The sequence below is a fragment of the Falco rusticolus genome, chromosome 6 (assembly GCF_015220075.1).
Source record: "Falco rusticolus isolate bFalRus1 chromosome 6, bFalRus1.pri, whole genome shotgun sequence".
In the NCBI taxonomy this organism is placed as follows: domain Eukaryota; kingdom Metazoa; phylum Chordata; class Aves; order Falconiformes; family Falconidae; genus Falco; species Falco rusticolus.
The window spans coordinates 79014584-79028279 of record NC_051192.1 but is presented as its reverse complement, the minus strand read 5'-3'; the positions used below and the strand labels follow the sequence as shown (position 1 = coordinate 79028279).

Below are 13696 nucleotides of genomic sequence, written 5' to 3'. Positions count from 1 at the left end.
AACTGCAGCACTATGACAGTATTGGAGTATGTAATTTTTCTGGCAGCAGTCATGAGGGTTACAGACTAACCTTCTAATTCTCTTCAAGCACCCTGACACATAAACACCACCAAATGGAGTATATTCCCACAGTAACATTACAGAAAGAAGTAATATGGATATAAAAAAATGCAAAAGAGAATATATCCAGAAACAATAATATTTGACCTAGTTTGCTTTATTGTACTAAAAGTCTAAAAAGAAGTGCCCATTTCATAAGTATACAAAGAAAAACAAATTGATTCCTTGAGAAAAATGAATGACATTCCTTTCTCTAGTAATAAAAGAAGATTTAAAATTTCATTAATTTCACTACACAGCCAAAGTACAGAACAATGAATAATGAAGCTGTGTGAAAATTATTCTCTCTCTCTCCTCTTTCATCTTCTGCTTTGGAAGAATAAGCAAGCTGAAGAATCATAAAGGCCCTTTATAGTAGATATTTTTATTTCTCTCATCATTCCAGTTGACCTTTTGTTTACTCGTTCACATATGAATCCATCGATTTTGAAGAAGGCTGAACACAGCTATACACTGCATTCGAGATGAACCTGCACTAGGACAAAGTCACTAGGGCTTTGTTTTGTGGCACTGAATCTTCCCTTCCACAACTGATACATCTTCACATTACATATCACAGATGCATCCAAGAGGACAGGCCAATTTGGATATGATCCAAGTTAAGCTCCTGCCTCCTTTTTTCCATCTCCTATTCCTCCTGAGTTTTTGAAAAATAAATGGAACCTGAGCTTACCATAGATGCTCTCCATTCAGAAATCTTGGACTTCATTTGAAAGTCTCAATGACAAGTTGAGAACATTAATATTCTATAATTAATACAGCCATCTCACTTTTGGGCAGCAAAGCAGAAATGGAAAGCATTTTGCTTTCCTAGAAGTGTCCTTCATCTGAGTGACGACTGCTCTGGGGGCCTTCCCAGTGTTAGGGAAAAAAAGTCAGCAGAATTAGGGGAGAACACCATGTGTTTGTTTACATCATAAATATTAATAACACCAACCTGAGTTTTGGTACAGGGAAACCCAGACAGACTTCACCCACACAGTAAGTTACTAGCCACTGTTCATTATCTTGAACAACCTCTTGATTTGCTGCTACTCAACCTGTTCATCACAGTGAACGCAGCTCAGTAATTTACTTATTTACTCACTTAAAATATAACAGTTTCCTTCTGGTTGGCTCTGTTCTTGCATACAACTTGCTCTGAATTCAAGATGGTACTATTTCTGTTCTTCATGAATGTTGACTTTGCAGGTGTAAATAAGCTCTTTTAATTGTATTATTTTTAATCACAAAAGAGGAAATATCATTAACAAAAAGACAACACATAAGGATATCTGAAAGAACTACACAGGGTGGGGTTGTTGTTTGTTTGGGGTGGGATGTGGGTTTTTTTAACTTCTAGTACATTATTTCATCAAGTTAAAGGCTTGCTCTTTGTTTTATCACTTTAAAATACCTGCCAAATTTTAAATTTAAAAGTAACCTACAATTCTGTATTTAAAGTGAACACCAAAGTGCACTGAAGTACATAAAAATATCCCCAAAATAAAATTATCTTTTTTTCTTCATTTCTGTTTCACAGACCGAATCAGACAATGTATTTGATGGTTATCCTTCTCCAGTCATCAAATCATCTTACTCTTTGTTTTTACATGGTTCTAGACACACACAAGGCCCAGCTGACAGGCTTGTGCAATATTACTGAACTAGCATTTATAACTGTGAGGCTCCGTCAAGACAGAAAGCATTACCTCTCCCTTGGAGGTTCACTTCTAGACCTTGATGAAACTTGCTTTTGGTCCAGGCCCATAGCCAGCTGCGATACTTCTGCTCCTTTCCTATGGTCAGACTGCACACTGGAAGAAGAGATTTCCTGTGATGAGGCAGCTGCTGTACTTAAAGGAGTCTGTGATCTCGATCGTTCTTGAAGTCTTGCTTTCTTTTCTCTCGGTGCATCTGAGCTTCCACCAGTTGCCGTATCACTCAGTGCTCCATCCTGGCTGGGTGAGGGCTGTGGTCCACTTCCAAAAAACCACGCTCCAGATTTCGTTAGGATTTCTTGTTGTTTTCGACATAAATTGCATACCCACATAACCTAGTTGAAGACAACAAGAAGAGTCAGTGCAGCTACCCCTCAGACCCTGAAATGCATGCTCACTATCACAGAGCAGGTATGATCCCTCGCTTGCCCTTAAACTGGCGAGGTTGGTGCTCATGACAGGACCCAGAACATGCTCCTCCAAGCGCTGACTGCATTGGCTACAGCCAAGCATCCTACAGGCACATGCTATGCGAGCTTCTCCGAAACGTACTGTCCACATATGCCAGTCCTACCTGTAGCAATCCCCCATCAGCCCAGCCCTAGCTTTCTTCTGAACAAACACCAACATGGCCCACACTTGTTGCTGGTGTTGATGCAGTTATGGGGGTGGCTTGGGTTGTTTTCGTTGCTGTGGATCACTGTCAGTACAAGCCTACCAGACTCTAAATGGAACTTGTATCTTGGGTGGCAGAGTCCTGCCCAGCTAACCCCCAACCTCTGCTGCCACAAAAAATTAACATGGTATTTCCCTTTGATTAATTTTTCTCACGTAAAATAACTAAACATTATCCAGCAAATAAATTCAGCATTTACTGTGCACAGGTTTAGCTACATTCGCAACAACTACTTACCAGAGATGTAAGGTAAGACCTAAAGAAACCTACTAATAGAGAACTAAATGCGCCAATGAAAAGAATGCAAAAGTACGATATTTTGTACTACTTGGAAATTATTATTTACCATCTGTGAGTTACAGCTGAAAATAATACTTAAAGAAATTAAAGGTGTTTCCCTGGCAATCACAATTAAGCTGTGTACATAAACAGTGCTTCTTAGGCTTCTTTTTTTTTTTTTTTTTTTTTTTTTTGGTAATTTCAGATACACAGATAAACAGGAGCACATACAGTAAAGCAAGACTCTATCTTTCAAGTGTGTATACAGTACAAGACAGTCTTAGGTACAGGAGTAAATCACCAGAGAAAAACTGAAGGTTAATCGGGACTCTGGTGTGTGAATATTTCAGAGAAAAATGAGACAAAGACAGAAGGAGCTTTGAGGCAGATAAACAAAAAAAAGGTAAAATGCATGAAGAATACACAAGAGGTAGGAATTCTGTCAGAAATAAAAATAGAGATGAGAAGAAACAAAGCTGACAGCTAATAAGGAAAATGTGAAAGAAAATCTTTTCATTTAACACAGGAAGAAGTAAAAGAATGGGTAAAATTGTAAAAAGGGTAAGAAGGATGACAAAACTTGGAATGAAAAATATGCCTAAATTATTTTGTGTAAACACAGGCATGCTGCAACCATCGCAAAATTATACAACAGAAAATTAAATGGAACAGAAAAAACAACCACTTTCAGGGGAGAAACTGCAACAGGACAAAGCTCTGGTACTGAGCTCTCTTATTCTCTGGCCTTGTGAGGAGGTGCATGGCTCACATGGCATGATGAAAATTTTAGGCATTTTACATTTTTAACATACTTAAGATTTAGTTAAAACACCCTAGAACAGACTATCTGTTTAGGTCTGAAGACTATATCAGAACTTCCAATACCATTTCTGCACTGTTTGACCAAACCACACTATGATGACATCCAACTCTTTTCCCTGTATCTGGATTGTTCCTTTATCAAAAGATGACTGTTATATTTCTTCTACTCAAGAAGGATAATAAATGCCTATTAAAAATTAATTAACTAAAAAAAAAACCTTAATCAAAAGCTACAGTTTTTCCAACAGTAGCACAAACATGTATTATAACAAAAAGAGATAAGCCTCAGTAGGATAATAGGAATAGCAACTTCAACAAAATAAATGCTAGTCCTTTAATAAAGAAATCCCTTGATTCCAAAATGTCTTATTTCCTTCATCTAGTATACCTCACAAAACAGAGATTCAGTTTATCAAATTATCTATTCTAATGTAATAGATTTTTAGTCTACCTGGTATTATTATTACAGGTATTTAAAAAAACAGCAAGACTTAAAATGATAAACCCCCTACATTTTAAAATGTCTTTATAGACTCTGACACAATTGTTAGCTCATTGTACAGCAAGAGTGTGCATGCACATGAGTCTGTGTATAAAACCTATGTCAATGCTATAAAACAAAGTCATTAATGAAAATTGTTGTTGCCTGTATGTTATCATTTTACAGGAAAAGTTGAAAAAAGTGTTAATAAAAAAAAATCAACTAAAGTTCGTTTAAAGGAAGGATAAATACTAAAGTAAAATTAAATATTGTAATTAAATTACATATGTGTGTATGCATGTAAGAACATTTAAATGTGTAAAGATGGCAGCAGACTTCATTTACAATTCAATGTATTTGATCATTTAAGATATGTATAAAGTATGTAATAAACTCGAAGAAATTTCCATCAATTTCCATAATCACCACTGATATTGTAATTCATTTTATGCAAAATATTATGAGAGCCAAACAAACAGGAATAGCTAATGCACAAATAGACACAGAAAAATACAGAATATAGAAAAAAGAAATACTAGACATGTAAATACAAACTCACTTTCTTACAGCTGTCTTTAGACACTGCAGTTTGGACACAATACATACCAGTCACCACAGATTATACACGTAGGAAATCTGCATTATACTCACATAGAAGCTACACTACCATCCCTGTTAAGGAATCTCTTCAGCACTTAACAGATGCTATGTTTGCTCTGAGATATATTCGGTCCAAAAGGAAAAATAAAAACTTTTCTTTAAGAGGAAAAAAAAATTAAACAAAACTTGAGGTGACATAAGAGTTTCCATGACAAAACTGTGTATTGAAAAACATTTTTAGAGAAGTATGTGGAGCAAGCAGTTTAGCAGCATGCAGGAATTATATCCTGATTGAATATACTGGGATATGGTCCAAACTAATCTAAACTAAAGCAGGTCTGTGTAATAACTTATCTTAACAATCCACAGATGTTAGGCAACCAAACAAATGCTCTGATGAAGGATTACAGTTCTCTAATGTGGCTTCTGGACCTCCACGTGATGCATCAGTAAAATGAAGTGTTAGACAATTTTACTCTGTATCTTCAAAAATAGTTTCTGTTTACTCTTTCCTGGATGGTGAGCTCTGATGCAGTGCTACAGTGAGTCATTCAAGACATCCACAGCCTGGTTTTTGCTGTTGGCTTTGTTTCTGGTTTATTGCATCCTTACATAGGTCAATGCATACCCGCACATGAAGCTATTAAAGAGAACAAGTAAAGGGGTGCTCCTCATTCAAAGGGTTCATATGCATGGCTCTGTAAAAATGTGCATTTTCACAGCATAGCAAAGGGTTCTGGGCTTTACTGCTACATAACAAAGACAAAGTGGCACATACAGGACTCAGCAGAGGTGGGTCAACAGTTCCCTCACAGATTCGTGTGGAAACTTTACAGGCTGCGTGAAAACATGCTAGAAGGATCCCATGCTTGCCTTCATGTAGAATACAGAGTATTTCATTCACAGAAAAAATAGTCCTCAAACTTACTCTTACAGGTACTGTTGAATGTGATCCACAATGAGTAGAAACAGTATTCCTGTACTAACACAACATGAAATTCCAACTTGAAAGAGCCCATAGTAAATAATATATACAACTATAACGCAGAGAAAAAGAGCATTTTCATTTACAAAAATAAAAATACTGCTTCATGATTACATATTTCAAAACTGCATTTTAGAACAAATAATGATAATAATAAAAAAAAAAGGCCTTTTTTCAAATTTTACTTTGGAGGCTTCCAAACATGCACTGGAAGCTAAAGTTATATTAGGAAGGGCACAAACTTTAATACCAAATTTATGTGATACATGCCAGGCAAAACTCAGACTGAGGTCAGAGCAAGTTCCCCAAATCCTTCACCCAAGCCCAGATTCTGAGAAGGCTCCGTAAGGAGCACACTCCTTGATGCTTCATAGAAATTGCAAACTCACAGTTATGCTGACTCCCATGCATCCTGCTTCATCTCTGTCCAGCAAATCAGGTAACCGGTTTGCTCATATAGCAGGTCACAAGCTATTCCTTACTGAATCATTATGCTATCTTAAGTATTTCCCTTCTGAAGGGTGTATACACAAGATCTTTTCATTTTATTGCTTTTGTTAATGTTCCTTTAGCCACCTTCTTCTGCACACTTCTAGAAGACACTAGTCATTTCAGACAGATCTAATTAGGCAGACCCTCTTCTCTGCCACCATCCTTCAAGTCATCTCTTGAAAGGCAGAGGGAAGGAGTGTCATCAATTTGCTCTTATAAAACTATTCATTCACAGAATTAAGTTAGACTACATATCACTTAATGTTTCTGGGATAATGTAAAAACATGCAGCAAACCATGAAATTAGTATACAGCAGTGCATTTATCTCTTTTGCTATATCAAAATGAATTCTGTAATAAACCCCTAGCTAAAGTGTCATGATGGCTTCACTCCATTAAAATATAAATAAAGGAATCTGAAAATCTACTTGAATCCTTACAGTATTCCAAAATCTAAGTAAGTAAACAACTCTGCCTTTCTAATGAAAATGTGCTTGTGAATCCAAGCTTTGATTAAATGTATTTTTTCAAAATTGTACAGTCAGCTGAGTTCATCCAATGGCTCCTGGTCACCAAAAGAGAAGGTCTCTTCACCTCCCACCTCTCTTGCTCTTCTTTCTTCCTGTCAGGGTTTGTCCCCTCCCTTCCTTGTTCCCAGCTTCCCCATACCACATACACCCTCGCAACCTCTTCCCTGCCTATCAGGCCCTCCCAGGAGCCACTTGTATTTAAAACCACTGTAGAAATTTATCTGTAGTTTTAAGTCAGTTTCATTTTTTTGTCACATCTATTTTTCTCATGGAAGGGTATGACGTGTAGTAAATCATGTGGCTAGGAACAGAGGCAAATGGGGGGAAGAGGATGTTTTCTCTACAGTACTGTCTTGCCATCTCCTGTTAAACTTCATCTTGAAATGACACCAATTCTAGTACGTTAAACTTGCACAGAAACATTTTTGAGCACTGAAGCCAAATGACATGAAATAACCTGCATCCATACAAGGATCTCTGTTCTACTTCAAAGCAAGGTGGCTGCACAGAAATTGCCTTCTGGAAGTGAACCTCAGAGCACCCCATCTCCCAAATCACCAGCACAAATTGATGAGAAAGCACTAGTGGGCCAAAGACCAAGAGCGTGCCAAGCAGCCTTCTGTCAGGTTACTAGCACAGACACTCTTAACACTTAGGAATAGTCCCAGATTAAGCTTAATTTGTTAGTAAAGAAGTACCCTAGGAGTCTAGGTACTGCTTTTTCTGAAGCCTCTCCTCTAGACTGAAGGGTTCAAAAGGACAGTGCAATTCTTTACCATTCTCCCTTCCAAGCAGGGAGAGGACTGCTTTGCCCAGACTGATGCTTTTCAGACATATGGGGCTCAGCCATTTCAGGACTGTGATATTAAAGTCTTTTAGCACTCTCTGTTCTTCCATTCCTGTGCAGAGCAGATTTTCTTCATAACTTAGGCATTCAGCTTGATATTTTTATCCTCATTTGGCAAGAAAACAAGGTTGATGCTGACAGCTGATTGTTTTCTTCCCCCTTTTCTCCCCACACCCTCCAAAAATGTTTTAACCCACTGGACAAATGCAATAAAATTTGTGCAGACATGGAAGTTTTCAAGGGATTATATTCTTAAAGGTTTCATGAGATAGGCAGATCTACAAAAACCCTATAAATGTTTCATTACTGCAATCTTTTACTGGCATCACAGAATCTACATAGCAATTCAATTGCAAGACATGTTCGTGGGGAATGAGGCCCCACAGCTCACAGAACTACATGTCACCTTAACATCTGCAGTGCCATTTACGTTTGACTGAGAGCATCCAGGAGGGATGTTTAAAAGCCTGCCATACAGAATTTTCCACTTGCACTAGGGAGCACACTTCATACTCTTTTCCTGCTTGCCTTGCATAGTTAACTGAGATGTTAACTTTCCAAATCAGATCCTATGTGTATGAATAAGGATGAGAGTAAGATGCTTAGATTTTTTCCATTTACACAGAAACAACTATAGGCATGGCAGGTATTTAGGTTTCCATCCAAAGAGAATCCATTCCCTTTCAAGTGGATACAGTGCAATAAGACTAAATCCTGTGCCTCATCATAGGTTACTGCCATTGAGATAAGTCAGCATAACCCACCTGGCTGCCACAGGAGCTGTCACCTCTGCCAGCCATATGTACATGTCCTATGTAACATAGGGCACAAAAAATGGGATCGGTGCCTACTTTTAGGCAGCTGAACACACAGTTTACACATTGATTCTAATGTTATTACTGGCCTAAGTTTCTAAACCCACAATTACAAACTGCCAACAGAAAGATGCAGCAAAGGTGCAGTGGAGCAACAACTCAAGGAGTTAACATCAAAGGGGTATTATGTGTCAGTTTTGTTGACATTGCTGTTAGCAACAGTGCTGCAAATCATTTAAGATAAAAATAAAACAAAAAACAACTTACTTTCTTCACACGCCCTGCTACCAAAATCTCTCAGTTACAGCTGCCAATCTTTTGGAAAGCTCACGACAACTTCCATAAAAATTAAAATCCTGCAGCAAACTGAGTGTTGAAAGTGACGCATTCAGGCAACTGTAAAGTCATCATATGAAATAATATCTCTAGAACAGCCACAGCCATTCACTATTGCAATGTCCTTCTCTGGCAATGCCTTTAGAGTTTAAGGAAGAAACCAAAATCACTAGGGAAAAGTCATAGTTTTTGTCCAAAAATCCACACCAGCACATTTACATACAATAATTTGAAATATTCTCCCCCACAAGCTTCTTTTTAAATCTACTACTCAAATTAATTAATACACACCACTAAAAACATACTATGAAAATTGCATTGTCATAGTTACAGTTGTGACCTTCTAAAGTAGGACTATAGCTTGCACAAACTTTGAAACCTTGCACCCAAACTTCCTTGCAGCTCTGGTTTTAGGCCTACTTCTAACTAAAATGATCAAAATTTACAAACTTACTATTTGGAGGGAGACAGAAGAGACTATTGTACCAGGAGACAGGAGATGTTAAAAATCCAAGAGACTTCATCCTGCCTGGTTAAGAATCATGTAGACTCAGATGTGGCACATGAAGGCACAGACACCAAGTGAGATCCTTTATTGTATACATAAATTGCTGGATACATATATACAATCACTTACCCACCCAAGTTCTGCCCTAGAATATACCTATGTGCGACAAAGCACCCTCACAGCCAGCTCACACCCCACCAAGCTGCTTACTTTCTCCAAGCTCATCTGAGAGCTTCTCCCCTGATACTTAAGCTGTGGGAGGCTTCAGACACACCTCTCATTGCAGACAGGTGTGCACAGAATTGATTTGCAGGTGAGCTCAGAGAGCCAGATCTAGTGCTAGTTGAAAGAGCACTTACACTCAGAAAGCATTGTTTGGCCTGATTTTGATTTGAAAGATATGATTTGGCCTGATGGCTTGAGAATATTAGTTTTTTTCCCAGAAAAAATGCAAACCCTCAAGAAAAGTTTATGGTGTATTATCCACAGGTTATCATGATGAGGCTTAGATCACTTTTTTTGAAACTCAACAATCCCAAACATCCCAATGGTTTGACTCCTCCACAGGTCCTGTACTACCCCATTCAAAATCCATTTTCCATACTGTTACACTCACTCCTTCCTCAGCCGTGTTGTCCACTCTCAGTATTTTTATTTCCTTGGCAGCAGAATTCTAAGTCCCAGCAACAATCACAGCTTCAGAAAGCTCTGCTTTGGTCTCACTCCCTCACAGATCAGTTTCTTTTTCAACTTTATTTCTCTTGCCTGAATTTCCTTCAATATTTTAATATATTTCTGATAATGTAGTAGCCATGAATTGCTAGTCACATTTACTGTAACATCAGTCTCCATTTTTCATAGACCATTAAGCTACACTAGGAATCATTACCTCATAGATAATTTCTGTATATTCTTCTAACCGTCTTAAAAACAACAAAAAGTTTTTTCTAACTATTTGAACATTTGGCTGTCTTGATGAGCCACAGAAGCATCAACTGTACTCCTCTTAATCACTTCACAGTTTCCATAGTTACAGATATACATGGAACACAGAAATATTTTTTTTAAAATGAAGAAGTCTAACAAAATAATGTAAATGGCATGAAACAGCTTACAGTCAGGACTGATAGAAAATTTTAGTTGTCATTCAAAAAACAGAGAGAACTCATCAGAAGCATTACACTCCATTTATCCACTTACATATTTACAAACTAAAGCAAAAATATGCAAATGCTCAGAACAAAACTGTCTTTAATAGTGCATGAATGTTTACATCATATCTGTGGGAGCTTGCACTACAACACCATTATTTATGTTTCCATACTATTCTTTTATGTAAATACTCTTTTATACAAACTGTGTCCAAACAAATGTAGTATAGAGGCAAGAGATTCTTTTTTGATATAGAACGGAAAATAATTTACAACAAAAGAAATTGGAAATGTGTAGCTGTAGAGAATTGTAAAGAAGGTTAGTGAAAATGGAAACTCAGTTATAGCTGCAGAGTTGAATTCTTGAAGTGAAAAAAAAAAAAGGTCTTGGAAGGAAGAGTGAGCGAGTCAACCAATGGAGGTCACAGGGGACTTGACGGGCGTGAACTAAATTCTGATTTTGTATTCTCAAACACACAAAAAAATAAAACCAGTATTATGGACTCTCCATCCTTGGAGACATTCAAAACCCAACAGGACACAGCCCTGGCAACGTGATCTACTTGGGCCTGGTCTGAGCAAGGGTTTGGACTAGAGGATCTCCAGAGGACACTTAAAAACTCAACCAGTCTGTGATTCTGTATGGGATAAAGCACTGAAAAATTTAAAGATCTTGGCCCTATGTTTCTTCAACTACATTAAGTGTTACTATGCTTGTAATACTCCACTGCTAGAAGGTCTGCCTCTTTTTTTTTGTCTCACTATCTACATAGGTTTCTGTTCTAAAGCAAACAGTACACCAAATCTGAAAAGTTTTGTGCTGGTGAGGCACTGTAGTCAAACAAGGAACTATGGAAAGCCCACAGCATATCAACCTATTTTCCTCCAGGAACATACAGCAGTCCATACACATAGCTACTTCCCTAACTATCTGAAAGCTTAAGATTACCTCCACCAAATGCTGGTGGAGTGACTGTGTGCTTGAAAGCTTCCAATATGACTTAGTGAGAACCAAGTTGTCTTGTATTTATCAGATAGATACATATATATGCATCTCCAGAGATTTCTCAGATTGCCTCTCTATATTCTGTTGAAGTAAGGTGTTAACAGCTGTTGGTGTTCCCTCCAGATTCAAAAGAGGTCGTCTGTCTAAATCCTATATTTGGGGTTCTCAACCTTTGGAACAGATGTCACTGTTGAATTACACAGAGGAACATACTGGCCTTGAAAGCCACTAGGAGCACAGGGTCACCAGAAGCTCTGTACTGGGTACCTCTATCTGCAGGGACAATTCAGGGGGAAAAACAACAGACACAGGAGATGAGGAAAGCTGACAGAAACTGCTTGGATCCATAGGAAGAGACAGTGGAGCTGACAAGAACAGCACCATGCAGACACAATGCAGAAGTGCAAGGGCTGTGAGGAAGAAGAGGATTATTACGGGCTGTGCAGATAAGGGTAGAAGGCAGTTCAGGAGTATTCCCAGTGGGAATGAGCTGAATGTACAGCTGAGTGACAGTCTTGCTAAGACAAAGATTTTTAGGGATGACATAGCTAGCTGCCCAGGGAACATAAGGGAATGTGGCACATTCAGATCTGTCAATTCAAACAAACACTAAAACCCACTCTGGCTGAGAGGAAAGCAAGCATATTTTTGACATATTTCAGGATAATCTCATTGCAGTGATCTTTGCTGTGCAGCTTGACAGAGGCCTTCTCTGACCACTTGGACTGATCATCTTTCCACTCTCAGCCCTCTGCTTGCTCCAAATTTATTTCCCTGTTCCCCACCAACTCCTATGCTGGGAAGTTCTGGCTGCTGAGTTTTGCTTAGAGCTCCCACACCTCCAAGTGCACACAAAGTCTAGAATAAGGCTATCAGAGCCTTACAACCAGACTGTGAAATTAATTTGCAAGTGATTCAGTGAGGGATAGTGTGACACCAAAAGTATTCTTCCTCCTGCACCCGGGCAGGCCTGCACACAGCCTGGGCTCACCACCACTGCCCGGGACAGGCAGTGTCCTTGCCACTGTCCTTCTGAGACTGAGAGCAAGGATGTGAAATGGTTTCTGATTATTACAGATAGTTTTGTATATCACATACAGATCCAATACTAAACACAATCTGGATAAACCTGGAAATGTAAGCTTAAATAAATGAAATCATCACAAACCTCTACCAGTCTGATCCTTTTGTTTTAACTTTTCTTAAGCAAGCAAGAGCAAACATTCTCAGTGAAAGAGTAAAATTCATATTACATGACTGCACATTATTTTCATATTATTTAGTTTTCAGAATTAAAAAAAAAATAAAAAATCACCAAGGTGGAAATACAGCTAGACAGAATTTTCCATGCTTGGGGGATGTTAATTATCATATGATACCTACTTATAAATGAGCATTTTACAACAGTTAGTACTGCCCAGTAAGGGTTTTGACGAAGCACCAAGCAGGATTATGCCCTATACATATTCTATATTCTTATGTTCTACAATCATAATTCACAATCTATCCCAGACTCACCCTTAAATTTGTAGCTTTCTTCACACAATTAGAAATACTTAAGCCTAATTTTTTGCTGTGCATGTAAATGCATGGAATGCTTATAATTACAGAAGGTATATTCTTTCCACTTTGATATCATCACTGCAACTTCTTAAATGTTTATAACAGCTATTTTTAAAACAAACATACACTTTTTTGTGCAACATGCTGCCTTACACAGATTAGCCACCTGACCTCCTCTTCTGAAAAACCTACCAAACTACCCTGAGAAACCACAATAGACCATATGAGTTGGGCCAACATCTTATTTGCAGTTACTCCCCTACTGAAAGGATGACAAAGTTCTTTGGCTTTTGGGTTTTTTTTAAATTTCATCTTTGTTGATCCTACCTTCCGAGATGTCCACGGTCCTTTCTTTTAATTCTCCCACCTCTCGCTCCAGATGCAGAGTCTGAGGCTAAGTTGGTTAAGTCTGTGCTATCTGTGCTATCAAGCTCGAGCACAAAGGAATCTCAGTAAATCTGGGATGGAAGATTTGAGGAAGGGGAAGAGAAAGTATCAGTGTTCTACAACAAGTTTGAGTGGATATCTAAGATTTATTTAAAAAAAACCAAAACAAAACTGGGGAAAACAATGTACTTTTGGTAAGGGAAAGTGTAGATTTTTAGGAAAGTAACAGCTACAGGGTGACTAAGAAAGGGATAAACAACTGTGAGTTTGAATATGGAATATTTAAAAGATAAGGAAAAGGGCAATAGGACAGGAAAATGCAGTAGGAGTTCTATGCCAGCGTAAGAATATTATAATTTTTTTAACTGATCTAAACAACACACTGTTGACAGCCAATT

General features: G+C 38.0%; 1 protein-coding gene across 49 annotated transcripts in view; it reads right to left on the bottom strand.

Annotated features, from left to right (window-relative positions):
- RIMS1 (regulating synaptic membrane exocytosis 1) overlaps positions 1-13696 on the bottom strand; it is a 335409-nt gene that overhangs the window by 186626 nt on the left and 135087 nt on the right. For 42 of the 49 annotated variants that reach the window (XR_005104930.1, XM_037392187.1, XM_037392189.1 and 39 more), the window contains exons 4-5: positions 5607-5660; positions 1812-2155 (exon numbers count right to left, since the gene is read on the bottom strand). Coding sequence is in view for 48 of the 49 variants with exons in the window: in XM_037392187.1 (XP_037248084.1) it covers positions 1812-2155; positions 5607-5660 (398 nt within the window). In the remaining variant the exon portion in view is untranslated. Of the gene's footprint in view, positions 1-1811; positions 2156-4729; positions 4977-5606; positions 5661-13238; positions 13350-13696 lie in introns of those variants that run through there. The other 7 variants (XM_037392190.1, XM_037392212.1, XM_037392194.1 and 4 more) reach the window with 3 other exon arrangements.